Raw genomic sequence first — 27,540 nt, 5'->3', positions numbered from 1 at the left:
AGCCTAGTACCCAATAGTTATTTTTTCTATGCCTTTCCCTCCTCCCACCCTCTACCCTCAAGTAGGCCTAGTGCCTATTATTCCTCTCTTTGTGTCCATGTATTCTCATCATTTAGCTCCTACTTGTAAGTGAAAATATGCAGTATTTGGTTTTCTGTTCCTGCATTAGTTTGCTAAGGATAATGACCTCTAGCTCCATCCATGTTCTGCTAAAGACATAATCTCATTTTTTTTTTTATGGCTGCTTAGTATTCTATGGTACATACATATATAGAGAGAGATACCACATTTTTTTTTATCCAGTCTCCCTCTGATGGGCATTTAGGTTGATTCCATGTCTTTGCTATTGTGAATAGTGCTGCAGTGAACATACATGTGCATGTGTCCTTATGATAGACTTATATTCTTTTGGGTATATACCTAGTAATGGGATTGCTGGGTTAAATGGTAGTTCTGTTTTTTAGGTCTTTGAAGAATCACCACACTGTCTTCCACAATGGTTCAACTAATATACATTCCAACCAACGGAATGTTAGCGTTCCCTTTTCTCTGCGGCCTCACGAGCATATGTTATTTTTTGACTTTTTAAAAATAGCCATCCTGACTGGTGTGAGATAGTATCTCATTGTGGTTTCGATTTGCATTTATTTAATGATGAGTGATTTTGAGCCATTTTTCATATGCTTGTGGGTCACCTGTATGTCTTTTGAAAAGTGTTGATATCCTTTGCCCACTTTTTAATGGGTGTTTTTCTTGTAAATTTAAGTTCCTTATAGATGCTGAATATTAGACCTTTGTCAGATGCATAGTTTGCAGATACTTTCTCCCATTGTATAGGTTGTCTGTTTACTCCCTTGATAGTTCCTTTTGTTGCACAGAAGCTCTTCGGTTTAATTAGATTTCATTTGTCAGTTGTTGCTTTTGTTGCAATTGCTTTTGGCATCTTTGTCTTGAAATCTTTGCCAGTTCCTACATCCAGAATGGTATGTCTAGGCTGTCTTCCAGGGTTTTTATAGTTTTGGGTTTTACCTTTAAGTCTTTAATCCATCTCGAGTTGATTTTTGTATATGGTGTATGGAAGGGATCCAGTTTCAGTCTTCTGCATGTAGCTGGCCAGTTATCCCAGCACCATTTATTGATTAGGGAGTCCTTTCCACATTGTTTTTGTCAGCTTTGTCAAAGATCAGATGGTTGTAGGTATGCGGCCTTATATATGGGCTCTCTATTCTGTTTCATTGATCTACGTGTCTGTTTTTGTACCAGTGTCATGCTGCAAAACCTTCTTTTCTGTTAGGTTCATCACATGGGTGAAACCATTGTCAGTAGAAAACAAACAGGAGGCTCCATGGGTAGGCCCACACCAAGGGAATTTTCCTCTTATGGATCCACAGAAGAAAAATAATTTTTGGTGCCATGTGGCTTGTACTTATCTCCAGCAAGACAGTCTAGTTCCCTCAACCCCATTGTGTGTCTGGGAAAAGATAGTGAAAATATTTCCGCAAGAGGCAAAGACTATAAGAAAGCTATAAGCTCACTGTGCAAAGGCATGAAAATGTCATGGTAAAAAGCACCACATGCTAATTTTTTTTTTTTTTTTTTTGAGACAGAGTCTCATTCCATCGTCCAGGCTGGAGTGCAGTGGTGCAATCTCGTCTCACTGCAACCTCCACCTCCCAGGTCCAAGCATTTTTCTTGCCTCAGCCTCCAGAGTAGCTGGGATTACAGACACATACCCCCACACGGGGCTAATTTTTGTACTTTCAGTAGAGATGAGATTTTACCATGTTGACCAGGCTGGTCTCAAACTCCTGACCTCAAATGATCCAACCCTCTCACCCTCCCAAAATGCTGGGATTACAGGTGTGAGCCACTGCTCCCAGCATTTTTTTTTTTTTTTTTTTTTTTTTGAGACAGAGTCTCACTCTGTCACCAGGCTGGAGTGCAGTGGTGTGATCTTGGCTCACTTCAGCCTCTGTCTACTGGGCTCAAGCGATTTTCCTGATTCAGCCTCCCAAGTAGCTGGGATTACAGGCATGTGCCACCAAGCCCAGCTAATTTTTTGTATTTTTAGTAGAGACCGGGTTTCACTATGTTGGCCAGGTTAGTCTCAAACTCCTGACCTCAAATGATCTGTCCGCCTTGGCCTCCCAAAGTGCTGGGATTACAGTCATAAGCCACCATGCCCAGCTGATTTTAACAGCTTTTTTTTTAACTGGAGAAATCTATTTGTTATGTACACACCACAGAAAAATTGCCCCCACCCCTGAAAAAAAAAGGTCATGCAAGAAAATCAGATTCATAATATAAAAAATGTATGTATCTAAAGTAGGCAAAAATATGGTTTATGTTTTAAGAAGAAAATATGTAAAATTTCACTATGAAATGCTTTGATTTGCATGTGACTTAGTACTTATTTCATATTAACCATATCCAGTTGCTATGATAAGTCTCTATGTTTTAGAATAGCTTTTCTTTAAAAATATCTATTTTTAAGCCAGAACATATACGTTACATTTGTGCATCCATGTGTAAGCTATCCTGCTTGGTATGGAACCAAGATACTAAAATATTAATAAAATAAGTTTTAAAATCTTCAGTCACAGACTAGCAAAGAATATATTTCCTCAAGTTTTCTGGGCCACACTGCTGACTTGTATTAATGCAATCTGAATTTTCAGATGTAAATACCAGTCAGAGGTTGGTTGTCAAAACTTAAAAGCAATTGAGTTGGGAGGACCTTCACAATATCGGCTCTTAAATCATAAGTAAAATTATTCTTAGAACTGGACCATAGTAAGCAGAAAGCCTTAAGTTTTCTTAGCTCAAACCCTCCAAATTGACTCTTAACATTCATAATCATGCCCTTTTAGGTGCTTTAAGAGGGCATACTTACTTTGCGGTCTATACTTTGTAAGAGAGCAGGTAACTCTAGCACAAAAGAAACTGTAATGTGGAACTGGGGAGGACTCCAGTGGCACTATTCCAATTTTATTGATCCATACTGTTGCTTTCAACCCTCCTTTGAGACCTCCTTGTGTGTCGCTTTCTAACATGTCACCAACCATCACACAGTCCACAGGTTGTACTCCAAGGAGATTGCAGCAGTAATAAAATATGGAAGGTGCTGGCTTCTCCTCCCTCTGCTGTTCACCTACAACAGCTTGGACATAGGACTGACAGACACAAGCCTCATCTTCTCCCTCTGGGTCTGTCTGACCCCATTCATTACTAAAAGTAGGCAGACCTCCTGTCTAATTTCAATGAGCATAGCTTTGACATCTCACTGACCTTAGTGTCATGTGCTGTAAATGTGTGGTTTTCCAAAGGAGGTAACGTTCTTCAGCCAATTTCCTATTGGCTGCACCATGTTTTGTTTCCTGGATTGCTTCCTCCCAATGTGAAGTCCTTAGATCAGTAATGCATGTACTGTAATTGTGAAAACATTCCTTGTTGAGTTCAACTTGAGCCTTATCACAGGTGAATTCAGCCTCCTGTTTATAATGGTATTTTGATTGTAAGAGCTTTATCACCTCCAACGTGCCTCTCCTGCTTGCCACACCTGTGTCGATGAGTGTGTTGTCCAGGTCAAAGAAAATGGCCTGCACATGGCTCAGCCCCATAGCACCTGTGCCCTGCTGCAATCTGCCATGTGTCTGCCTGCACATGCGCAAGGTGGGCGGCCCAATTTTGTTTTTTTGTTTTAGAGAGGGTCTCGCTCAAACAGTCCTCCCGCCTCAGCCTCCCAAGTAGCTGGGACCACAGATGCATGCCACCACGCCCAGCTAATTTTTTCTTCATTTATAGTAGAGACGAGGTCTTGCTATGTTGCCCAGGATGATCTAGAACTCCTGAGCTCAAGCAATCCTCCTACCTCAGCCTCCCAAAGTGCTGGGATAGGCATGAGCCACCGTTCCCAGCCATACTGTAGAATTATTACATCATCATTTGAGGATATACAACAGAATGAGAGAATAATTTTCGTTTTTATCTCATTAGCTAAAATTGAGTCACATGGCTACACATAAGTGCCTGGGAAACTGAGAAAATTTTTTAGCTGGGCATATATGGCTGTTCTTCACAAAGAACTGAAGTGCAGTTACTGAAAAGGGGAGGATGTTTGTTGGGGAGCATCTGGTAGTCGGCCACAAAAGGAGGGAGATTCTCTTTTTAAATATTATTTATTTGACACATTGTAATGGTACCTATTTATGGGATACAATTTGATGTTTTGATACATATCTATGTCGTATAATGATACAAGGAATGTATCCGTCATCTCATGCATTTAGGAGCGAGGTTTTGTTTGTATTTTTAGTAGAGATGGGGTTTCACCATGTTGCCCAGGCAGGTCTCGAACTCCTGGGTTCAAGCAATCCACCTGCCTTGGCTTCCCAAAGTGCTGGGATTACAGGAATGAGCCATTGCACCATCATTGAGAGAGGCTAATTCTTACTGGGAGATTGGGAAAATATTTGAAGAATGGATATATTTTTATAAGGTAGTAATGAAGAGGGAAAGAACCTAGGAGGTAAAAATAATCTAGATGTAAAGATACAGAATCAGAAGAGTGCAGGAGAGCAGCAGGAATGTGGCTTATAAGAGGTGAAGGAATGAAAGATAGGTTCTCTGTAGGTAGGTTGGGACTGTATTGTACATAGGAGGCTCCTGGTTCCACCAAAAATAATGACAGAAAATTAGCTGGTGCAGAAAACTGTGGAACTGGTCATAAAGTCCTTAATGAAAAATAGAGTCCTAGAAGTCAGGAGATCATTGCAGAGAGATTGGTAAAGTCAGATGTGATAGTGCTTCAAAGAAATAAAGTTGGACATCAACACATTTAGAAATTACATGGAGAGGAAGAAGATTAACTCACTCATGGGATTCCATGAGTCAAAGGGATTAAAGAAAGATCTTTCTTTCCCTTTCAAAGGATTTAAGGTAAGTGATGCTGTCACATATATAATAAGGCAAGTAGAGTTGATCCTTGAATAACATAGGGGTTAGGGGCACCAACCCCCTGTGCAGTTGAAAAATTTGTGTATAACTTTAAACTCGCCAAAAACTTAACTACCAATAGCCTGCTGTTGAGTGGAAGCCTTCCTGATAACATAAACAATAGAATAACACATATTTTATATATTGTATTTACTATATTCTAACAAAGTAAGCTAGAGAAAAGAAAATGTTATTAAGAAAATCAAAAGGAAGAGAAAATATACTTACTATTAAATAGAAGTGGATTATTATGAAGGTCTTCATTCTTGTCATTTTCAAGTTGAGTAGGTAGAGGTGGAGGAAGAGGAGGGATTGATCTTGCTGTCTCATGGGGTGGCAGAGGCAGAGGAGGTGGCAGGGGAGGCAGGCACACTCTTTGTAACTTTTATTGAAAAAAATCTGCATATAAGTGGACCTGTGTAGTTCAAGCCCTTGTTCTTCAAGGGTCAGACAAACATAGAAAGCATTCAAGAATATGAGGGAGTTTGTTTACAGTGAACCTTAGTGAGTACAGAGAGTCTGGTACAGTTAGTAGAGGATGCTAGAAGGGATCTGGTAGAGATAGAAACAAGCTAGCTATAGATTAGCATGAAGAGTAGATGGAAGACAAGATCTGTATTTAAGGAGCTGATTATGGGTTTATAAAGATGAAAAAAGCATGTGGCAGTAGTCTTAAAAAACTTTTAATGATGGTGATGGAAAGTGGGGAGGAGATAGAGGAAGAGGGAAATGGAGGAAATGTGAGTATAGAATGAGAACCAGCCCCCAGATTATCTTTGGTACATTGGGGTATTAGATAGCTTAGATTCATTTGTGGTAGGAACCCCCCAGATCTCAGTGCATTACTACAACAAAGGTTTATTTCTCATTTGTGTTGTCCATTGTTGTTTGGCTAGGTCTTTGCTCTACATTCTCTACATCGTAGTACTGAGGCCAAAGGGCTAATCTGGGACATAGCCGAGGGAAAAGAGAAAATAGTGGAGCCACACAATGACTTTTAAAGCTTCTGCTGGGAAGTGGCACGTGTATCTTCTACATACATTCCAGGCCGAGCACAGTGGCTCACATCTGTAATCCCAGCACTTTAGGAGGCCGAGGCGGAAGGATTGCTTGAGCCCAGGAGTACTAGACCAGCCTGGGCAACAAAGTGAGACCTTGTCTCCACAAAGAAACTTAAAAAAGGAATTAGCCAGGTGTGGTGACACATACCTGTGGTCCTAGCTACGTGGGAGGCTGAAACAGGAGGATCACTTGAGCCTAGGACCTCAAGGTTTCAGTGAGCCATACCCATGCCACTGCACTCCAGCCTGGGTGACAGAGTGAGTCCCCATCTTAAAAAACAAAGACAAAAACAAACCTACACATGACCATGGCTAAACCTGGTATCAGTGAGTGGGAGGGAGAAGCCTTGGGCGGTTGTGCAGTAAATGTTTTTGAACAAATAATGTTATCTCCTGCTGTGGGATATTATACTATGAGGAAGCCACAGTTCAAGTGTAGGGTGCTTGTTGACAATTAAAACAGCATCCTAGCCTTTGGGCAGGAAAGAGATAAGTGGATGAGCCACAGCTAAATTTTCATCTATATTCAGGCTGCTGTTGTTGGTGCTGGGTTATGCCCAGAGAAATGAATGACTGTGTGTAAAAGGAAATGCAAAGGCCGGGCGCAGTGGCTCATGCTTGTAATCCCAGCACTTTGGGAGGCCGAGGCGGGTGGATCACGAGGTCAGGAGATCGAGACCACGGTGAAATCCCGTCTCTACTAAAAATACAAAAAATTAGCCGGGCGTGGTGGCGGGCGCCTGTAGTCCCAGCTACTTGGAGAGGCTGAGGCAGGAGAATGGCGTGAACCCGGGAGGCGGAGCTTGCAGTGAGCCAAGATTGCGCCACTGCACTCCAGCCTGGGTGACAGAGCAAGACTCCGTCTCAAAAAAAAAAAAAAAAAGGAAATGCAAGAAGTTTATTCATAATTCATTACTTAACCTATAATGTTTATTACTTGCCTACTTTCAGTTACAATAAATTTTCGTAGTTTAAGAGAAATTATCATTGTTTAAAAAACAACAAAATTTAGTTTAACGGGGAACTCTCAATACCATTTAGGGAGCTCCTGCTTTTGTATCCTCCAAATCCTGTAATCCAGTTCTTTGTACATAAGTAAATTATTTTGTTAATTGAATGAATGAATGTATCTGTGAGGTTTTGCTGTACATACGTATAGTAGATTTATGTTATGTCTAGCACAATGCCATGTCTTTTGGGGAAGTATGTCTCTTATTTTAAGGACATGAAGAGTATAAGCTAAAGAACTGAAGACATGTATCAACTATGGGAGATTTTTGGGTTACTCTCTAATGGGTTAAGGTTTTTAATTTATATCTGAGATATAGGCCGATTTTGGTACTGTTGTGTTTCTCTGTGCTAGGAGTTAGATTTTTATTTTAGTCTGACTATCTCAGATTCCTTCATCTGTTGCACTGGTAGTAAAAAGATAGTACAATCTGTATATGAAACAAGAATTGAAAGAGAGAGGTAGACTAAGCAGGAGAGTGAGAAAAGAAATAAAGGATGAAATCAAGATGACAGAGAAAATGAGATTTGATTAAGGTAAAGACACCATTGTTTCAGGAAACAGCATGGTTAGTGCAAATATTTTTTTAACTGCCCCAAATAGTTGCTGCATTTTCTTGATATATATATATATATATATAAAATATATGATATATAAAATATTATATACATCTATATATGATATAAATCATATATCATATATACATTATATGTAACATAAATATAAATATATATATTTTTTTAAATCAGGTCTCCAGATTAACAGTGAGATTTTTGTCTTAACTTAGGTGTATACTCTTGATGTGCCAGATGCATTCTATTACTGTTATAGTCCAGACCCTGGTAATGCAAAGGGAAAAGATGGCATTATGGAAGCAATGGCTGACCAGATAGTTACAGTGTGTGCCACCTTGGATGAAAATCCCGGAGTAAGATATAAAAGGTGAGACACTGAGCGTCTGCACATGTTATGCTTCCTATTTACCATTCATTATAGAGGTAAGTAATGTCTCTGTGCCTTTGCATATTGGTTTGCAAAATTTATTTTCTTTGTATAATTACCATGCTCTACATATAGGAGATTTAAAGCTTGTGGTTTAAATTTCAGAATAGCAAATAGCTTCTGTTACTGAATTTCAGAGCCTAAATTTGGTACAATTTACAGACAGTTTTTCATCAGTTTAAAGAATGCTTAGAGGAAATGTCTTTATAGTCACATAGGGAATAAAGTGTTACAGTTAATGTTTTTCATTAAATCACCAGCAAATTTAAATGACCATATTCTCTGGATACCTGTTAGAATGTCTAAGTATCTATAGTATCTAATATCTGTGCCTATTCTAAAGAAATTTTGGGGTTTTCTTAAGGGGTAAAATCTAACTTTAGTACTATATACCTTGACTTATATACTTCTTTTTAAAAATGAAGTTTACTATAAAGTGCCTAAATTGTCTATACAGTAAGTCCTCACTTAATGTCGTTGATGGTTTCTTGTAAACTGACAAAACCAGTTTTACCATAGGCTAATTGATATAAACAAGAATTAAGTTCCTTGGTTATGTAATGTCACCAAACTTCTACATAAAGACCTGAAACACTTCTAATATTAAACATTGAAAGATATCTGACTATATGTACATTTAAGAAAGATTAATAAAAGCAGGATCATTTTTTGCCCAGTTATTCTAGTTCAGGCTCATTAGAAGGATGGCCAGAGCTCATCCCAGCAGCTCATGGCACAAGGCCGGAACCCACCCAGATTAGGATACCATCCCATTGCAGGGCACACTACACACACATCCACACTCACTCAGACTGGGACAGTTTAGACATGCCAGTTAACCAAACATGCTGCACATCTTTGGGATGTGGGAGGAAACCAGAGTACCAGGAGAAAACCCATGCAGACGTGGAGGGATCATGCAAACGCCACACAGACAGTGGCCTCAGCCAGGAATCTTTTTTTTTTCCTCAGCATTATATTGAGATGACGAACAAAATGACATTATTTGAGGACGTGCTAGATATGGCGTAATAATTCATTCCAAAATGAACATATCCCTCTAACCCTACCAAGGTCAAAAAAATAGAACATTAACAGCATCTCAGAGGTCTCTCTCGTGATCCCTCCCAGCTCTCCCGTCCCTTTTCTTCCCTAGAGATGACTACCATCTGACTTTTAACACATAGTTTAATTTTGCCTGATTTTGAACTGGTATAAATGGAACCACATGATATTTTTTGTTTTTGACTTCTTTGCTCAACATTATTTTCTGAGAGTCATCCATGTTGTTTGTTGTGTGTGCCAGGCTGTTTTAGTTTTAATTTTGGTCTGCTAGTTCATGTGTGACCCTCTCGCCTCAGTTTCCTTATCTATGAAATAAGGAATATGATAATAATACCTACTATATACAGTTGTTTTTAGAATTAAATGAATTAATATCTGTAAAGCATTCAGCACTAATAAATATGGTAGTAAATATATTGCCCTACTCATAATTATTACTCATTTGTCTTTCAAAAAATCCTTTAATTTGAACATTGGCATTTGTCAAGTTAGCTGGCTGAACTGTTTAATTTTAAATTCATGTAGTACTTTAAGTCACATTACTCTTCACTTACCATTTAAAAATTCCACTATTAGTACTTAGAAAAAGTATAGTGATCTCCTTGGAGATTAAGTTATCTCCTTAATTCAGGTATTAGCAGACAAGCTCTTTATTCATACCTTGGGTATTAGAAACATTCTTTTTCTTTCTTTCCTTTTTTTTTTTTGAGATTGGGGTCTCTCTATGTTGCCCAGGCTGGTCTCAAACTCCTGGACTCAAGCAAGCTGGGATTACCTTTTTCTTGTAAGAGATGTGCTAATTACATTCTGGACTCAGTGGAGCTGAGCTAAATGGTTTGGCTCCTGTTAAGAGTTTAGTAACTGTTGAAGCTTCTACTGTTGGTGATTGGTTACGTTCGGGGAAATGAGTAAATATATCCAATTTATAATTTTATCGCTCACATAGGGGCTAGTTTTGAGTTATGCTAATAAATAATCTGTAATCCTGTCTTTTAAAATTCTACCTGTTTTAACAAAATATTCCTTTACGCTTTATAGACTTTAAAGTATAATTTGAAAATGAAGTTTCTTTCTTTTGAAAAATATTGTACAAAGAGTTTAATGAATTACCCTTTATAGATGTTACATTATTTATTTTTAAGGTATAAAACCTAAAAATTCTGTAAAACTTTGAAGCCCTCACAATGAGACCTCCCATTTTTGAGGTGGTTGTGCTGGTGAAGAGCCTTTTTCTTTCTCTCTCTCTTTTTTCTTAAATAATTTTTGTGGATCCATAGTAGGTGTGTATATATTTATGGGGTACATGACATATTTTGATACAGACATTTAATGCATAATAGTCACATCAGGGTAAACAGGATATCTATCACCTCAAGCATTTATCCTTTCTTTGTGATAAAAACAATTCTAGTCTTAGTTATTTTTAAATGTACTGTAGTCACCTTGTTGTGCTATCCAATACTAGCTCTTACTCATTCTACCTATATTTTTGTACCCATTACCCATCCCCACTAAACTGTCACCCACCACTCCTGCCCCTTTCCAGCCTCTGGTAACCATCTTTCTACTTTCTCCGTGAGTTCAATTGTTTTCATTTTTAGCTCCCGGAAGCAAGTGAGCACACGCGAAATGTTCTTTCAGTGCCTGGCTTATTTGCTTAACATGGTGACCGCCAGTTCCCTCCATGTTGTTGTAAATGTCAAGATCCATTCTTTTTTATGGCTAAAACATTTGTTTCAGTGTTTGTAATAGTGTAATAAGAATGACTCATATGTCCATCTTTAAAGGAATCGATACATAGAATCCAATATAATCATGATGGAATACTATATAGGAGATAAAATGAATAAATCTGATGTGTGTCAATGTCAATGTAGATAAATCTCACACACACACGCACACACACACATATGAAACAGAAATGACTGGAGGGAGAATACACATGAAATTAATTATAATGGTTGCCTTGGTTTGAGGCAGGGGTATGGGAGAGGACCAGGACTTAGGAGCAGAATAAAAGGAACTGCAACTTTACATGTAATATTTTATTTCCTTTATATTAAAAAATCTGAAGCAGATATGATAAGGTTTTTCCTTGTAAATTCCAAATATATCGATATAACATTATTTGATATATTATCTGAACTTTTACATGTTTATAAAATAATTTTTCATTTTGTAAACATTTTTAAAATTCCAGTTTAATTTTAGAATTAAACTTCATGATATTATAAAGTATATACTGAAAGGAAGATAATTGTTTGATCCTTTTTTCCATTTCTAGTAAACCTCTAGATAATGCCAGTAAGCTTGCACAGCTTGTTGAAAAAAAGCTTGAAGACTACTACAAGATTGATGAAAAGAGCCTAATAAAGGTAATGTATGCAAGGCAAGTAATGACTGTGCATAAAGTCTGTCTTATTTCTTTATAAGCCAAAGAAACTTGCTCATTCATTTTCTAGTATTGATTTGGGAGTCATTAACATAGATCTCCAATACTGATTTGAGAATCATTAACATACACAATTGTGCAAACCTTAATAGATGGTATGGTTTAGAGGGGAATCTATTAACTAACAGATTTTGAAGTCAGCACTGTGTCCAAATCTGGTTCTGCCGTTTAATTCATAGTTAATGTCTATTTGGGCAAATTATGTAACTTCTATGTAACTACATTTTCTTTTCTATAAAATGGGGATAATAAAAGAATACCTATTTTAAAAGTTATGATTAAATGAGTTAATACATGCAAAGTCCTTAGAATAATGCTTGCCAATGAGTAAACATTTAATAAATGTAGGAATTCCTATTATCACTAGTTCTGTGACCTTGAGTTTATTTTTCCATCTATGAAATAGATGAAATAATATATACCTTGCTAGGTGGTATGAGGATTAAGTTAGCATGTAAGTATTTGGCACCAATGGGAATTTAATAAATGGCAGCCGTTGTTATCCTATGGAAATAATATAATCAAAGACTAAGGTTGAAATCTGGGAAATAGCAGCGTTTACATGTGGATGAGAGAATGAAGAGCTTGAGGAGACTGACAGAGGTGGTGCCAGAGGCCTAGGAAGCCATATTACAGTAGCTGGAGAATGAAGAAAAGGAACTGTTGCTAGTTTAGAAGAGGAGTTGTGCCAGGAAACCACCAATTACAATACTGTGTAAAAAGTGGAATGAGAGAAGGATATACAGAGTATAATGGGAATATAGTCCCGGGCTTATCTTCTAAACTGGAGTGTTGGAAGGCAACCCAGGAAGAAGAGGCCCTTTAGCTTGAAGAATGAGGTAACATGATAAACAGGGAGTTCATTGCATGGAAAACAGGATTCTTCAGGTAGAGGCAATAGAGAAAAAGGCAAAATCCACAATTAAACAATGTGGCTGGAATGGAAGGTATAAACTTCGATGTTAGGTTAGTTACCTGTTTTTGGTTTAGAGGCCTAGTGAAGGCTGTTATTCTGGTTGTAGTTTCGAAGACAATGGCTTAGCTTAGGACACATCGTAGATAGTGAATAAATGTTTGTTGAATGAAGAGATATACAATCAAATATGCTTTTAGTCCTTCATGTTTTCAGTGGAAAAAGAGCAAAATCCACAAAAATTAAACTTGTCCTTTCCACTCTTTCTGCCTGGAAAAGTAATCATCCTTCAAATACTTGATACCTTTCCTTTATTCAGGGACACCTGATAAAGTGATAAAGTGTCACCTCATTTTTGAAGCCTTTCCTGACTCTTCAGGCCAAGTGTTGTTTCCTCCCACATGCTATCATAAGCCCTAAGCCTGCTATAGAACTTACATTGCACTTTTTCCTGTTTATATTTCTGAAGATTCATAGCTCACATTTTTGAGGGCTTACTGTGCTGTGTTTCATGGTATGATTATATTTAACCTTTTCAGTAATCTTATAAGGCAAAGATTCCATAATTGTGTTTCATTTTACAAAGAGATTACTGCCATGTAAGCAGGATAAGCATTTTGTCCAAACTTGTACTGCAAGATTGTGGTCAAGACTGGACTCAAATTCAGACCTAGCTGATTTCCAAGGCTGTGCTCTGAACCACCATATCATACTGTCTCAAAATTTAATTAAATCAATGTGCTTAATTTTAAAATATTTTAAAAATTTAGCCTATAAAATTTACCTGTTATGTGTAAATAAATAGAAAATGTTTGTATAATGATCTGTAGTTATCTGTTATTGCTTTGAATACTAATCCAAAGAATTTATTACTTTTTAAAATGGAATATGAAAGATACTGACATTAACAATAAACGTTTCCAGCACTGTTATTCACTGTTTAGTGATTAGTGATGTTTGCGAATTAATGATAACAAGGCTTTCATTGTGATTTATCATCTTAGTTGGTATCAGTACAGTCTTTTAAAATAGCATAACAGTTAAGAGCACAGACGTTGGAGCAAACCTGCATTTGAATCTCCATTCTGCCTCTTACTACCTGTGTGATTTGGGCAAGTTAGTTCATTTCAGGCCGCAATGCCCTCATGGTCAACTGGAGATAATAATGCCTGCCTCACAGGATTACTAAAAGAATTAAATGAAATAATCCATGTATTTTTGTTTAGTAAAATGTCTAATACTTAGAGCTCAAATAGTAGCTACTATTCATGATTTATATCAGTTTTGGTGCTTTTGGAATGCAATTCATAAGAAAATAGATATAGGGCAAACCAAATGTTACTTTTTTAAAAGGAATTTTCAGGCTATTATGCAGTTGTCCCTTGGTAAACACAGAGGAGGGTTGGTTCCAGGACCTCCTGTGTATACCAAAATCCATGCATACTCAAGTCCTGCATCAGCGCAACAGAACGTACATATCTGGGAAGTCAGCCCTTCATACATGCAGGTTTCACATCCTGCAAATACTGTATTTTCTATCATTTAGTTGAAAAAACTCTGAGTATAAGTGTATCCATGCAGTTCAAACCCATGTTATTAAAGGTACCCTCTTACTCTAATTACAAAAGTAATTAGATTTTAGTGATGTAGTCTTCATTTTTTCTCTCTTGGGCTACTCAGATTTTTCTTTGTTTTATTATAACTTCGCATTCTTAAGACAATTAACCATTTGTTTTGTTTTGTTGTATGTTTTTGGTGGGGAAAAGGGACAGAACTTAGGAAAAGGGTGCTTTGTATTGTAAGATATTAAAACTGTGTTCACACTAAGCAATTGAAGCTGCTTAAGATGATTTTATCTTGTTATTCTAGGGTAAAACTCATTCACAGCTCTTAATAATTGATCGTGGCTTTGATCCTGTGTCCACTGTCCTGCATGAACTGACCTTTCAGGCAATGGCATATGATCTACTACCAATTGAGAATGATACATACAAGCAAGTATAACTTGAAGGGCATATAAAGGGCATATACAAACAGGATAGAATATGAGCATTTAATGATTTATATAGGCACCAGAAATCTGAAAGCCCCTGTAACCTTTTCTATTCAGAGACTTTATCCTTCTCTTATTCCTACAGTTATAGTCTTTGACAGATATGTTGACCTTGTAAATTAAAGCGTAATTTGATTGTTTTGGAGCATTTTTGGTGTGTTTGCTTCCTTAACTGTGTGTACAGCAGAGCTACATTTAAACACATGGAATTTGGCCCTTTTGCTTTTAAAAGTAAATACCAGGCTCACTATCATATTTATTGAAGGAGAAACCATATTCAGAATTGTTAGGCTATAATTGTTCTGAATCATACATTCAAAAGTATATGTGTCTTATCAATATAATGTATTTTAAAAGATTGGAACACTAGAAAACTAAATAGGATGGCTATTGAGAACAACAGGCATAGTTTTACCATTTTGGTACCTTCTGCTGAGTTAATCTTGGTATAAACATATTTACTTTAAAAGTAATGTCAAATAAAAACCTAAGTGAAAAATGAAATAGTTTTTCTATCAAGGAATCATCTTACTGTATCTCTGTATCATTTATGGTGTGTGTACGTGTTACATACATTACAAATGCTATTTGATATCATGATTTCTGAATCCAAACTGGTATTTGTCAGCTAAGATTTACTGCTTAAGTACAGTAATAAAAATGAAAATTAGTTTTCTGAAATTTTATGTTTAAACTGATTTGTTAGTTTTAAGATACGACACTTGTGATAGTTATGATACTGTTTTTTTCTTAAATATTGTTAAAATTTGTATTTTCTATTGTATTTTTATTGCATTCTGGTCAAATCTTGGTTTCTGAGTTTTTCTCTGTATTATCTGTATTAATGTTAGATAACATAGCTATTTTTCTAATATAAAAGTTATTTTTAAGCAGTTTATTCAGAGGGGATATTATTTACCTCTGTTACCCTGTAGGTCTCTAAACCTGCATTACTCAAGAGGTTTAGAAGAGAATTAATAAACCAATGGATAGTAAAGGATTTAGTTCCAGACCAAAGATATAGATTTTAGACGTTTCTAACCTAATATTTAAAATACGTATCTCTTTAGGTGTGCTGGCAAGCAAAGCAAGGTTTAATTTTTTTTAAGTAGAGACTTATTTTTTAAAAAGCTACTATACTCCCTTCTTTCTGAGTCAAAAACATTCAGAGATAAGAATTAGATGGGAGTAAAGCTCCCTGTGGTTTGCGCTCCATCACATTTTTTTTTTTTTTTTTTTTTTTTTTAGTAGAGGTGGGGTTTCCCATGTTGGCCAGGCCAGTCTTGAACTCCTGACCTCAGGTGATCCGCCTGCCTCGGCCTCTCAAAGTGCTGGGATTACAAGGGTGAGCCACCACACCCAGCCTTCATCACAATTTTTTATGGAAACAGAATACAAAGCAGCAGGAAGCTCTAAGTGTCCAGATTCAAGTTTTCATGTTGGTGACTTCTTTAAATTTTACTTTTTTTTTTTTCTTTTTTTGAGACAGAGTCTTACTCTGTCTCCCAGGCTGGAGTGCAGTGGCGCGATCTCGGCTCATTGCAGCCTTCGTCTCCTGAGTTCAAATGATTCCCGGCCTCAGCCTCCCAAGTAGCTGGGACTACAAGTGTGCACCACTGCGCCTGGCTCATTTTTGTGTTTTTAGTAGAAATGGGGTTTTGCTGTGTTGGCCAGGCTGGTCTCGAACTCCTGGCCTCAAATGATCCACCCACCTCGGCCTCCTAACTAAATTTACTTTTAAAATGGAATATTGATCACCTGAGTATTGTCAGACTTGTTACTCTTATCTTTGTTTACAAATCACTTATAAGTCAAAGGTATTGTATAAGAACAAAGTAGTATTTTAAATGACAAAAGGGCTTTCATCCATAGTGCAGCCTTATATAATAGAGCACAGTGATTCTGTCTTTGGACATCTGTAATCCACACAGGTGGATGGTTTTATAGATTGATGTGTAACTTGTGGGGGTTATAGAAATGATTATATTCATATAGCGAAGTCTATATGTATTATTTGTAGTTCAGAGCTAGGAAAACTCAATGCAGTCCTTCCTGATCTTGACTCAGGAAATCAGTAGTTCCAAGGATGATTCAGTCTTGTCTAGTTCCACAAATGGAAGGAGGGTATCTGCATAAAAAGATAAGGGGAATCAGTCAGGTAGCCCATTTTGAATAGCTTCATGAATCCCTTAAATTGTTGCCCACTTCAGAACTCATCAAAGCTATCACAATTTTTATGGCTTACATTAATTTTTTTTCTCTCATTTTCTTTCTCATTCTGTAAAGGAGATGTGGTTGTAGGGTTGGGGGAGAATAAAGAAACAGATGATAAATGTTTGTGAATTTTGTACCCATTCTGAAACACCTTCAATATTTAATAGGTTATATTGGGGAGGATATTCCTGTTTTGTTTGAGTCAGTGTCTTGTGCTGTCACTCAGGCTGGAGTGCAGTGGTGCGATCTCTGCTCACTGCAAACTCCGCCTCCCAGGTTCAAGTGATTCTTCTGCCTCAGCCTCCAGAGTAACTGGGATTACAGGCGTGTGCCACTACACCCTGCTAAGTTTTTGTATTTTTTTTTTTTAGAGACAGGGTTTCACCCTGTTAGCCAGGCTGGTTTTGAACTCCTGACCTCAAGTGATCCACCCACCTCGGCCTCCGAAAGTGCTAGAATTACAGGCGTGAGCCACTGCACCTGGCCGATATTCCTGTTCTTAATGGAGATTTGATAATTGTACTGTGGGTTATTAGCACACCATAACAGTGTTGTAGGCAATTAGAACACAAAGCGTTAGTATATTCAGTCTTGTTCTTAAAGTTAATTGTAGGACATTGAATTTTTTTTATAAGGTACAATTTTGCTGAACTACAACTCTAATAATGACACCTAAACTGAATATTTGAAAATGTCTTGGTAGGCTTAGGACTTATTTTTAATGTAAGGATAACAACATGCCTTAGTTTTGAGTAGGTATTCATTACCCCCCTAAAATAGTGGATTTTACTTTTCAGTTTCTTGAGTTGTGTCTTGAAATTACTGTTTGTAAAAATGTTTCTTTTGACTTTGGAGGGAAAAAAATCAAAAAGTTTTAGTGCTTCTGTCTACTTGTAGATATAAAACAGATGGAAAAGAAAAGGAGGCCGTCCTTGAAGAAGAAGATGACCTCTGGGTTAGAATTCGACATCGACATATCGCGGTTGTGTTAGAGTATGTGAACTCATTTTAATTTTTGTTCCATAATTTTGAGACACTATGTGATAGTACATTTTGTAACCTTAAAATAGTTCTGTAAAGAATTACATCTTAGAAATTTAAAGAATTCTCTCACAACTTGACAGGGAAATTCCCAAGCTTATGAAAGAAATTTCATCAACAAAGAAAGCAACAGAAGGAAAGGTAAGAGTCTTACTTAACTTTCAAAGTAATAGTGAAGGTGAATTTTAAAGTTTGTTTAAAATCTTTATTTTATTTCTTTAACTTTTTATTTTTGGAAAGTTCTAATACAGAGGTAGAGAATGAACTCCTACATACCCATTGCCTAGTTTCAATAGTTAACAACATTTTTGGCTGTCCTGCTTCATTAAAATTTTTTTATTTTATTTTATTTTTTGAGACAGAGTCTCACTCTGCCACGCAGGCTGGAGTGCAGTTGCGCCATCTCAGCTCACTGCAGTCTCCACCTCCCAGGCTCAAGTGATTCTTTTGCCTCAGGCACTCAAGTAGCTGGGATTACTGGTGTGCACCACCACACCTGGCTAATTTTTATATTTTTAGTAGTGACAAGGTTTTGCCATGTTGGCCAGGCTGGTATCAAACTCCTGGCCTCAAGTGATCTGCCCACTTTGGTGCTGGGTTTACAGGTGTGAGCCACTGTGCCTGGCCATAAAGTTTATTTTAAGGCCATTTAGTCAATTTTATCAATGCATTGTTGGGATTTTATATTCAGATATAATTTATAAGTAAAGCACACAAATCTTAAATTTATACTGGATAACTTTTACTTATATATATGCTTGAAACCACCACTTTAAATCAAGATACAGAACATTTTCATCATTCCAGAATATTCCCTCTTCTCCTTTCCCTGTCAGTACCCATCCTGCCAGAGGTAAACTCTTTTCTAATTTTCATCACCATAGATTGTGTTCTTGAACTTCACATAATGAGATTCACCTGTTACGTATTTTAGTAATTCATTTTTTTATTAGTGTATAGTAGTAATACCATTATGTAAATATACAACAATTTGTTCATCTTGTCTCCTTTTGATGGACATTTAGTTTGTTTCCAGTTTGGGATTATTATGAACAAAGCTGCTATGGATTTTTTTGTACATGTCATTTGGTGGACATACACACGCTTTCTCTTGGGTATATTAAGAGTAAAATTATTGGGTTATAGAGTAGGATTGTGTTTAGCTTTAATAGGTAATGCCAAAAGTTTTGCAAAGTGTTTGAACTTACTTACATCCCCATCAGCAATAATTGAGTGTTCTAGTTGCTCCATATTGCCACCAACACTTGCTAGATTCTTGTCTTTATTTTCAATTAAAATTTCATTGCATGAGGTGATATCTTATTGTGGTTTTCATTTCAATTTCTCTAATGTTCTTGTGCATATTGGCTATTAGGATATTCTGTTTTGTGAAGTGCCGATTGAAGGTCTTTTGCCCATTTTTAATTGAGTTGTCTGTTTTTCTTACTGATTTCTAGAAGTTATTTTCTGGATATGAGTTCTATACATGTATTTGTGTATGTATTTATCTTTTGATGAACAGAAGATCTAAATTTTAATGAAATCTAATTTATCAATTTATTTCTTTTATACTTTCTCTGTGTCCTTAGGAGTCTTGGCTTACCCTGAGGTCATTAATATATTCTTCTGTTTTCTTCAGAAAGGCTGATCATTTTAGCTTTTACATTTAAGTCTATAATTCACTATATTAGTCCATTCTCGTGCTGCCATGAATAGATAGCTGAGACTGGGTGATTTATAAAGAAAAGGGGTTTAATTGACTCACAGTTCCGCATGGCTGGAGAGGCCTCAGGAAACTTAACAATCATGGCAGAAGTCACCATGTCACAGGGCAGCAGGAGGGAGAATGAGTGCCAAGCAAAGGGGTAAGCCCCTTATAAAACCATCAGATTTTGTGTGAATGCACTATCACGAGAACAGTATGGGGCAAACCGCCCGCATGATTCAGTTATCTCTACCTGGTCCTGCCCTTGACATGTGGAGATTATTACAGTTCAAGGTGAGATTTGGGTAGGGAAACAGATCCAAACCATATCATTCTGCCCCTGGTACCTCCCATATCTCATGTCCTCACATTTCAAAACACAGTCATGCCCTTCCAATAGTCCCCTAGAGTCTTAACTCATTCCAGCATTAACCCAAAAGTCCAAGTCCAAAGTTTCATCTGAGATAAGGCAAGTCCCTTCTGCCTATGAGCCTATAAAATCAAAAACAAGTTAGTTACTTCCTAGATACAATGGAGGTCCAGGCATTGGGTAAATACACCTATTCCAAATGGGAGAAATTGGCCATAACAGAGGGGCTTACAGGCCCCATGCAGGTCCAAAATCCAGTAGGGCAGTCAGTAAATCTTAAAGTTCCAAAAGGATCTCCTTTGACTCCATGTCTCACATCTGGGTCATGTTGATGCAAAATGTGGGTTCCCATGGCCCTAGGCAGCTCTGCCCCTGTGGCTTTGCAGGATATAGCCCCTCTCCCAGCTGCTTTCATGGCCTGGTGTTGAGTGTATGCAGCCTTTCCAGGCACATGTTGCAAGCTGTTGGTGGATGTACTATTCTGGGATCTGGAGGATGGTGACCCACTTCTCACAGTTCACTAGGCAGTGCCCCAGTGGCAACTGTGTGTGGGGGTTCCAACCCCACATTTCCCTTCTGCAGTACCCTAGCAGAGGTTCTCCATGAGTGCTCCACCCCTGCAGCAAACTCCTGCCTGGACATCCAGACATTTCCATACATCCTCTGAAATCTAAGCAGAGGTTCCCAAACCTCGATTCTTGACTTCTACGCACCCTGTAAGCTCAACACCACGTGTAAGCCACCGGCTTGCGCCATATGAAGCAATGACCTGAGTTCTACTTTGGCCCCTTTAGCCACAGCTGGGATGCAGGATACCAAATCCCAAGACCGCACAAAGCAGCAAGGCTCTGAGCCTGACCCACGAAACCATTTTTTCCTCCTAGGCCTCTGGACCTGTGATGGGAGGGGCTACCACGAAGGTCTCTGACATGCCCTGGAGACATTTTCCCCATTGTTTTGGTGATTAACATTTGGCTCCTTGTTTCTTATGCAGATTTCAGCAGCCAGCTTGAATTTCTCCCCCGAAAATGAGTTTTTCTTTTCTATCACATCGTCAGGCTGCAGATTTTTCAAACTTTTATGCTCTGTCACCTCTTGAATAAATGACTGCTAAGAAATTCCTTCTTCCAGATAACCCTAAATCATCTCTCTCAAGATCAAAGTTCCCCAGATCTCTAGGGCAAGGGCAAAATGCCACTAATCTCTTTGCTAAAGCATAGCAAGAGTCACCTTTGCTCTAGTTCCCAAGAAGTTTCTCATCTCCATCTGATACCACCTCAGCCTGGACTTGATTATCCATATCACTGACGGCATTTTGGCCAAAATCACTCAAGTTTCTAGGAAGTTCCAAACTTTCCCACATTTTCCTGTCTTCTTCTGAGCCCTCCAAACTGTTCCAACCTCTGCCTGTTACCCAGTTCCAAAGTTGCTTCCCCACACTGCAGCACCCCACTCCTGGTACCAAAACTGTATTAGTCCATTCTCGTGCTTTTATGAAGAAATACCTGAGACTGGGTAATTTATAAAGAGATTCAGTTGACTCACAGTTCCACATGGCTGCAGAGGCCTCAGGAAACTTACAGTCATGGTGGAAGGCACCTCTTCACAGGGTGGCAGGGGAGAGAAAGAATGCTGAGTGAAGGAGGAAGCCCTTTATAAGACCATCGGATCTCATGAGAACTCACTCACTATCACAAAAACAGCATGGGGGAAACTGCCCCCATTATTCAATTATCTCCACCTGGTCCTGCCCTTGACACATGGGGATTATTACAATTCAAGATGAGATTTGGGTGGAGACACAGAGCCAAACCATGCCATTCACTCAAATTAATTTTGATTTATGGTGTGAGTTAAGGGTCTAGCTTCATTTTATTTCCATATGCATATCTGATTACTCAAGCACTGTTTATTGTAAAGACCATCCTTTCACCATTGAGTTGCAGTAATGCATTTGTTGTAAATCAAGTGACCATAAATGTGTGGGTCTGTGGACTCCATGTCCTTTTCCGCGGTCAATTTGTCCATCTTTGTAACAAGACCACACTGTCTTAACTAGTGTACCTTTGTAATAGTTTTGAAATTTGGTAGTATAAGTCTTCCAGCTTTGTTCTTCAAGATTGTCTCAGCTGTTCACAACCTTTGTCTTTTAATACACATTTTAGATTCTGCTTGACAATTTCAACAGAAACATTTAATTTTGATTGGGATTACATGAATCTGTACACTAATTTGGGAAGAACTAACAAAAATATTGCATCTTCTGATCCAAGAACATAGAATATAGCTCCATTTATGTAGATAGTTTATCTCAGCCACATTTTATAATTTTCATTTTAGTGGTATTGCACATTTTTTCTTTGATTATTTCTAGGTATTTGATTTTTTGGTGTTATAAATGGTATTTTTTAAATTCCATTTTACTTTATTAGTATATAAAATGTGAATGATTTTTGTATATTCACCTTGGATCTGGTGACCTTGCTAAATTTATTTTTTAATTCTAGTACTTTGTTTATAGATTGGCTTTTTTGTTTTTAAGAGATCGGAACTCTGTTGGCCAGGCTAGTCTCAAAGTTCTGAGTTCAAGCAGTCCTCCCACCCTTGCCTCCCTAGTAGCTGGGACTACAGGCAGGTACCAGTGCACCTAGCTGGATTTTTATATACACAGTAATATCATCTGTGAATAAAGAAAGTTTAGTCTCTTCCTTTCTAAATTAATCTTCCAGAGGTGTCCAAAGGAGAGAATACAGTCATGGGTTCTTAGTTTCTGTTTCGGCTAGTAAAGTCCCTTCTTTATCCCTCTTTTCCACTTATCACTAGAGACAGAAACTAAAAACCATGGCTTCAGGCTGCAAAACGCCTAAAACAAAACAGAACAACAACAACAACAAAATAAGGTGGATTAGAGAAGCTTGTCATACGTTTTAAATTTTTTTTTTTAGTAGTTAATACCTCCTGGTTCTGGCTGATACCTCCAGTATAACATGAAATCTAACTGGTGATAATGAGTGTCCTTGTCACATTCCCAGCTTTATGGGAAATGAGTTCAATATTTCATCATTAAGTATTATGTTAGTTTTAGGTAGTTTTCTTTTATCAAATTAAGGACGTTCCTTTCTATTCTTAGTTTGCCAACAGGTTTTTTGGTGTTTCTGGGTTGTTGTTTTTTTTTCTTTTTATTTTTTTCTTTCTTTTTCTTTTATCTTTTTTTTTCTTTTTCTTTTTCTTTTATCTTTTTTTTTCTTTTTTCTTTTTCTTTTTTTTTCTTTTTGTTTCTTTTTTTTCTTTCTTTTTCTTGTTCTGTCACCAGGCTGGAGTGCAGTGGTGCAATCTCAACTCACTACAGCCTCAACCTCCTGGGCTCAAACGATCCTCCCACCTCAGGCCCCCAAGCAGCTGGGATTACAGGTGTGCACCACCACGCCCAGCTAATTTTTGTGTGTTTTTAGTAGAAACAGAATTTCACCATATTGCTCAGGCTGGTCTCGAACTCCTGAGCTCAGGCAATCCTCCTGCCTCAGCCTCTCGAAATGCTGAGATTACAGGCGTGAGCTGCCACACCCAGCCTGTTTCTGTTTTCTTTTAATCAGGAAATTTCTGTGTTGGATTTCATCAAAGGCATTTTGATATTGTCTTTTTTCCCCCTTTATTCTGTTAATGTGATGAATTACATTTATTGACTTACTAACATAAAAGTAACTATTTCTAGAATAAACTCCACTTGATCATGATGCATTATCCTTTTCCTCTGTCACTGGATTTTGTTTGCTAATATTTTGTTGTAGGATATTTGCTTCTATATTTATGAGAAATACTTTTCTGTAATAGTCCTTTTTTGTAATGTTCTTGTCAGGTTTTAGCAGCAAGATTATTTTGGTCTTATGAAATGAATTGTGATGCACACTTTGTCATTCCATTCTCTGAAAGAGTTTGTGTAAGATTGTTACTGCTTGTTCTATTGCTGCTTGAAAGAATTCACCATTGAAGCAGTTCAGGCATGGAGACTTCTTTATGGGGAGGTCTTTCGTTATAATTAATGATAAGTTATTTAATAGATATAGAACTATTTAGTTTTTTTTTTCTTGCATTAGTTTTGGGATATCGCATCTTTCAGGGAATTTGTCTATTATATCTAAGTTTTGAAATGTCCTCTCATCCTTTCAATATGTGTAGAATCTATAGTTAGATTTTATTTACTAATCTTGATATTGTTAATTTGCTTATTCCCCTATATATTATTAATATCCCCTGCAGTCCGGGTGCCGTGGCTCACGTCTGTAATCCCAGCACTTGGGGAGGCCAAGGCAGACGGATCACCTGAGGTCAGGAGTTTGAGACCAGTCTGGCCAACATGGTGAAACCCTGTCTCTACTAAAAAAAAAATACAAAAATTTGCCGGGCTTGGTGGTGCATACCTGTATCCCAGCTACTCAGGAGGCTGAGTTAGGAGAATTGGTTGAACCTGGGAGACGGAGGTTGCAGTGAGCCGAGATAGCGCCACTGCACTTCAGCCTGGAGAAAAGAGTGAGACTCCGTGTAAAAAAAATAAAATAAAATCCACTGCATATGTTACTAATATTTCAAAGAACCAACATTTGTCTTTGTTGATTTTCACTCTTGTATGTTTTATATTTAATTAGCTGATTTTTACTCAGTTTTATTTCCTTCCTTCAGCTTACTTTGTTTTAAATCAAGCTTGTCCAACCTGTGGCCCACGGGCCACATACAGCCCAGGACGGCTTTGAATGTGGCCCAACACAAATTTGTAAACTTTCTTAAAACATTATGAGATGTTTTTGTGATTTTTTTTTAACCTCATCAGTTATCGTTAGTGTATTTTATATGTGCCCAAGACAGTTCTTCTTCCAGTGTGGCCCAGGGAAGCCAAAATATTGGACACCCCTGCTTTAAATTTTTTCTTCTAGCTTCTTGAGTTGGAGTTTTAGAACATTGATTTCCAACCTTTCTTCTGTCCTATTGTATATATTTTATAGTTATTTCCATCTCAAACTTAGCTGCATCCCAGGAGTTTTGGAATAACTTATTTTCGTTTAGTTCAAAACATTTTCTAACCGTGATTTCTTCTTTGACCCATGTGTTATATAGGGAATATGTTTTTAAATTTCAAAGCATTTGGGAATTTTGTAGTTATCTTTCTGTTACTGAGTTGTAATTTAATTATACAGTGGTCAGAGAATGTGCACTATATGACATCAGTCTTTTAAGATATATTAAGACTTGATTTATGGGGCTGGGCATGGTGGCTCGTGCCTGTAATCCCAGCACTTCGAGTGGCCAAGGCAGGCGAATCACATGTGGCTAGGAGTTCAAGACCAGCCTGGCCAACATGGCGAAACCCTGTCTCTACTAAAAATACAAAAATCAGCCATGTGTGATGGCACACACCTGTGGCTCCAGCTACTCAGGAGGCTGAGCAACAGAGTGAGACTCTGTCTCAAAAAAAAAAAAAAATTGATTTCTGACCTAGCATATATTATCATAAATGCCCTATGTGTACTTGAAAGGAATATAAATTCTGTATGTGTCAGTTAAACAAGATGGTTAATCATGTTCAAATCTTCTATTTCTTTTCTGATTTTTTTTGACCTGCTCTGTCAGTTACTAGAAGTGGTATATTAAAAACTCTGATCATGACTGCGAATTAGTTTGTTTTTCTTTAGTCCTTTCAACTTTTGAAGTTATATTAACTGATAAAGCTATGTTAAGTTCATTATACATTTAAGATAGCTATCTTTCTGTTGAATTTAGCCTTTTATCATCATAAAATGTCCCTTTTATTACTTGCAGTATTTCTTGTCTTAAGGTCTACTTTGATGTTAATACCACTATGTCTTCTTTCTTTTGTTAGTGTTTGCATAGTATATCTTTTCCCATCCTTTACTTTCAACTACCTGTCTTGATATTTAAAATGTGCTTCTTAAAAAGAGCTTGTAGTTGAATTTTGTTTTTTTATCCAGCCCAAAAATCTTTTAATTAGAATGCTTGTTTAGTTCATATATATTTCATGTAATTATTGATATAGTTAAATTTATATCTAGTATCTTGTTTTCTCTTCATTTCTTATATTCTGTTCTTTTCCTTATCAAGTCTTTTTTTTAAAATAAATTCCATTTCATCTCCAATATAAACATTTGTGTTTTGCCTTTAGTCCTTCCTTTAGTTATTATACTGGAAATTTAAAAATGTATTCTTACCCTTGTTTAATAGTATGTCCTGAATATGTCATGTCCTGAATAATTCAGGAATCTTATAATAGTTTAACTTCATTTATCCCCTTTCTCTTTTGTGTGGTCGTTTCATGTATTTTACTTCAACGTATGTTATAAACTCAAGATGTTTTTTTTTTTTTTTTCCAGAAAGAAAAACCCAAAAAAATAAAAGTAAGATGTTATTTTGTTATAAGCACTCAGTAGACTTTTATTATTACCCACATATTTATACAGTCTGGTACTGTTTATTTCTTACTGCTCTTCAGTTTTTCCAACTGGGTTAGATTGAATTCTCCCAGCTTTCTTTTCGTCTGAGGACATCTTTGTTTTGCAATTTTTTCTAAGATACTTTTGCTGGATTTGAAATTCAAAGTTGGCAATTTTTTTCCTTTCAGCAATTTAAAGCTTTCAATACATCACCTTCTGGCTACCGTAATTTCTGCTGAAAAAAGGCAGCTATTAAGTATTATAGTTTTCCTAAAGATAAACTGTTTATTAATATTTTCTCTGTATCTTTGATTTTTAGCAATTTGACCATGATATGCCTTACTATAATGTGGTTTGCTTGCTATTTATCCTCCATGGGGTTTGCTGAGCTTCTTTTTTTTTTTTTTTTTTTTTTTTTCTTGAGACGGAGTCTCGCTCTGTCGCCCAGGCTGGAGTGTGCAGTGGCGCAATCTCGGCTCACTGCAAGCTCCGCCTCCCGGGTTCACGCCATTCTCCTGCCTCAGCCTCTCCGAGTAGCTGGGACTACAGGCGCCCGCCACCACGCCCGGCTAATTTTTTGTATTTTTTAGTAGAGACGAGGTTTCACTGCGGTCTCGATCTCCTGACCTCGTGATCCGCCCGCCTCGGCCTCCCAAAGTGCTGGGATTACAAGCGTGAGCCACCGCGCCCGGCCTGCTGAGCTTCTTGAGTCACTGGGTTGATAACTTTCATTATGTTTGTAAAATTCTTGGTCATTATCTCCTCACATCTTTATTTTGTCCCATTCTCTCTCTTCTCTCTTTCTGGGATCCCAGTCAACATGTTTTTTAGATCTCTTGACTGTATTCTATATCTCTTACATTCTGTTACTTTTTTTTTTTTAACCTCTCCGCATTGCAATTGAATGTTCTCTATTAACCTGACTTTGAGTCTCCTACTTCTGTCTTCTGTTTTATTCAGTCTGCTATTAAACCCATTCTTTGTATCCTTTTGAAAACTGAGGTATAAAGTAAAATTTCCCCTTTATAGTATACAGTTCTGTGAGTTTTGACAAATGCACACTGTCATATAACCACTACCACAATCAAGATAGAGAATAATGTCATCACCCCCCAAAATGTCCTCATGCCCCTTTGCGGATAACCCCTTAACTCAGTCCTCATCCCCTGACAACTACTAATCTGTTTTCTGACCCTGTAGTTTTGCCTTTTCCAGAATGT

General features: G+C 37.4%; 1 protein-coding gene and 1 pseudogene across 2 annotated transcripts in view; one reads left to right on the top strand and one right to left on the bottom strand.

The window, feature by feature from the left end:
- Positions 1-27,540, top strand: part of STXBP3 (syntaxin binding protein 3) — a 66,168-nt gene that overhangs the window by 20,851 nt on the left and 17,777 nt on the right. For both annotated transcript variants that reach the window (XM_003267875.3, XM_030824945.1), the window contains exons 7-11: positions 7,853-8,007; positions 11,417-11,507; positions 14,367-14,491; positions 17,662-17,757; positions 17,889-17,946. In XM_003267875.3, the coding sequence (XP_003267923.1) occupies positions 7,853-8,007; positions 11,417-11,507; positions 14,367-14,491; positions 17,662-17,757; positions 17,889-17,946 (525 nt within the window). The remainder of the gene's footprint in view (positions 1-7,852; positions 8,008-11,416; positions 11,508-14,366; positions 14,492-17,661; positions 17,758-17,888; positions 17,947-27,540) is intronic.
- On the bottom strand, positions 2,876-3,620 carry LOC105738379 (annotated as a pseudogene).

This window comes from Nomascus leucogenys, chromosome 12 (genome assembly GCF_006542625.1).
Source record: "Nomascus leucogenys isolate Asia chromosome 12, Asia_NLE_v1, whole genome shotgun sequence".
Lineage (NCBI taxonomy): Eukaryota > Metazoa > Chordata > Mammalia > Primates > Hylobatidae > Nomascus > Nomascus leucogenys.
The sequence above is the reverse complement of the archived record's forward strand: the minus strand, read 5'-3'. Positions and strand labels throughout refer to the sequence as shown.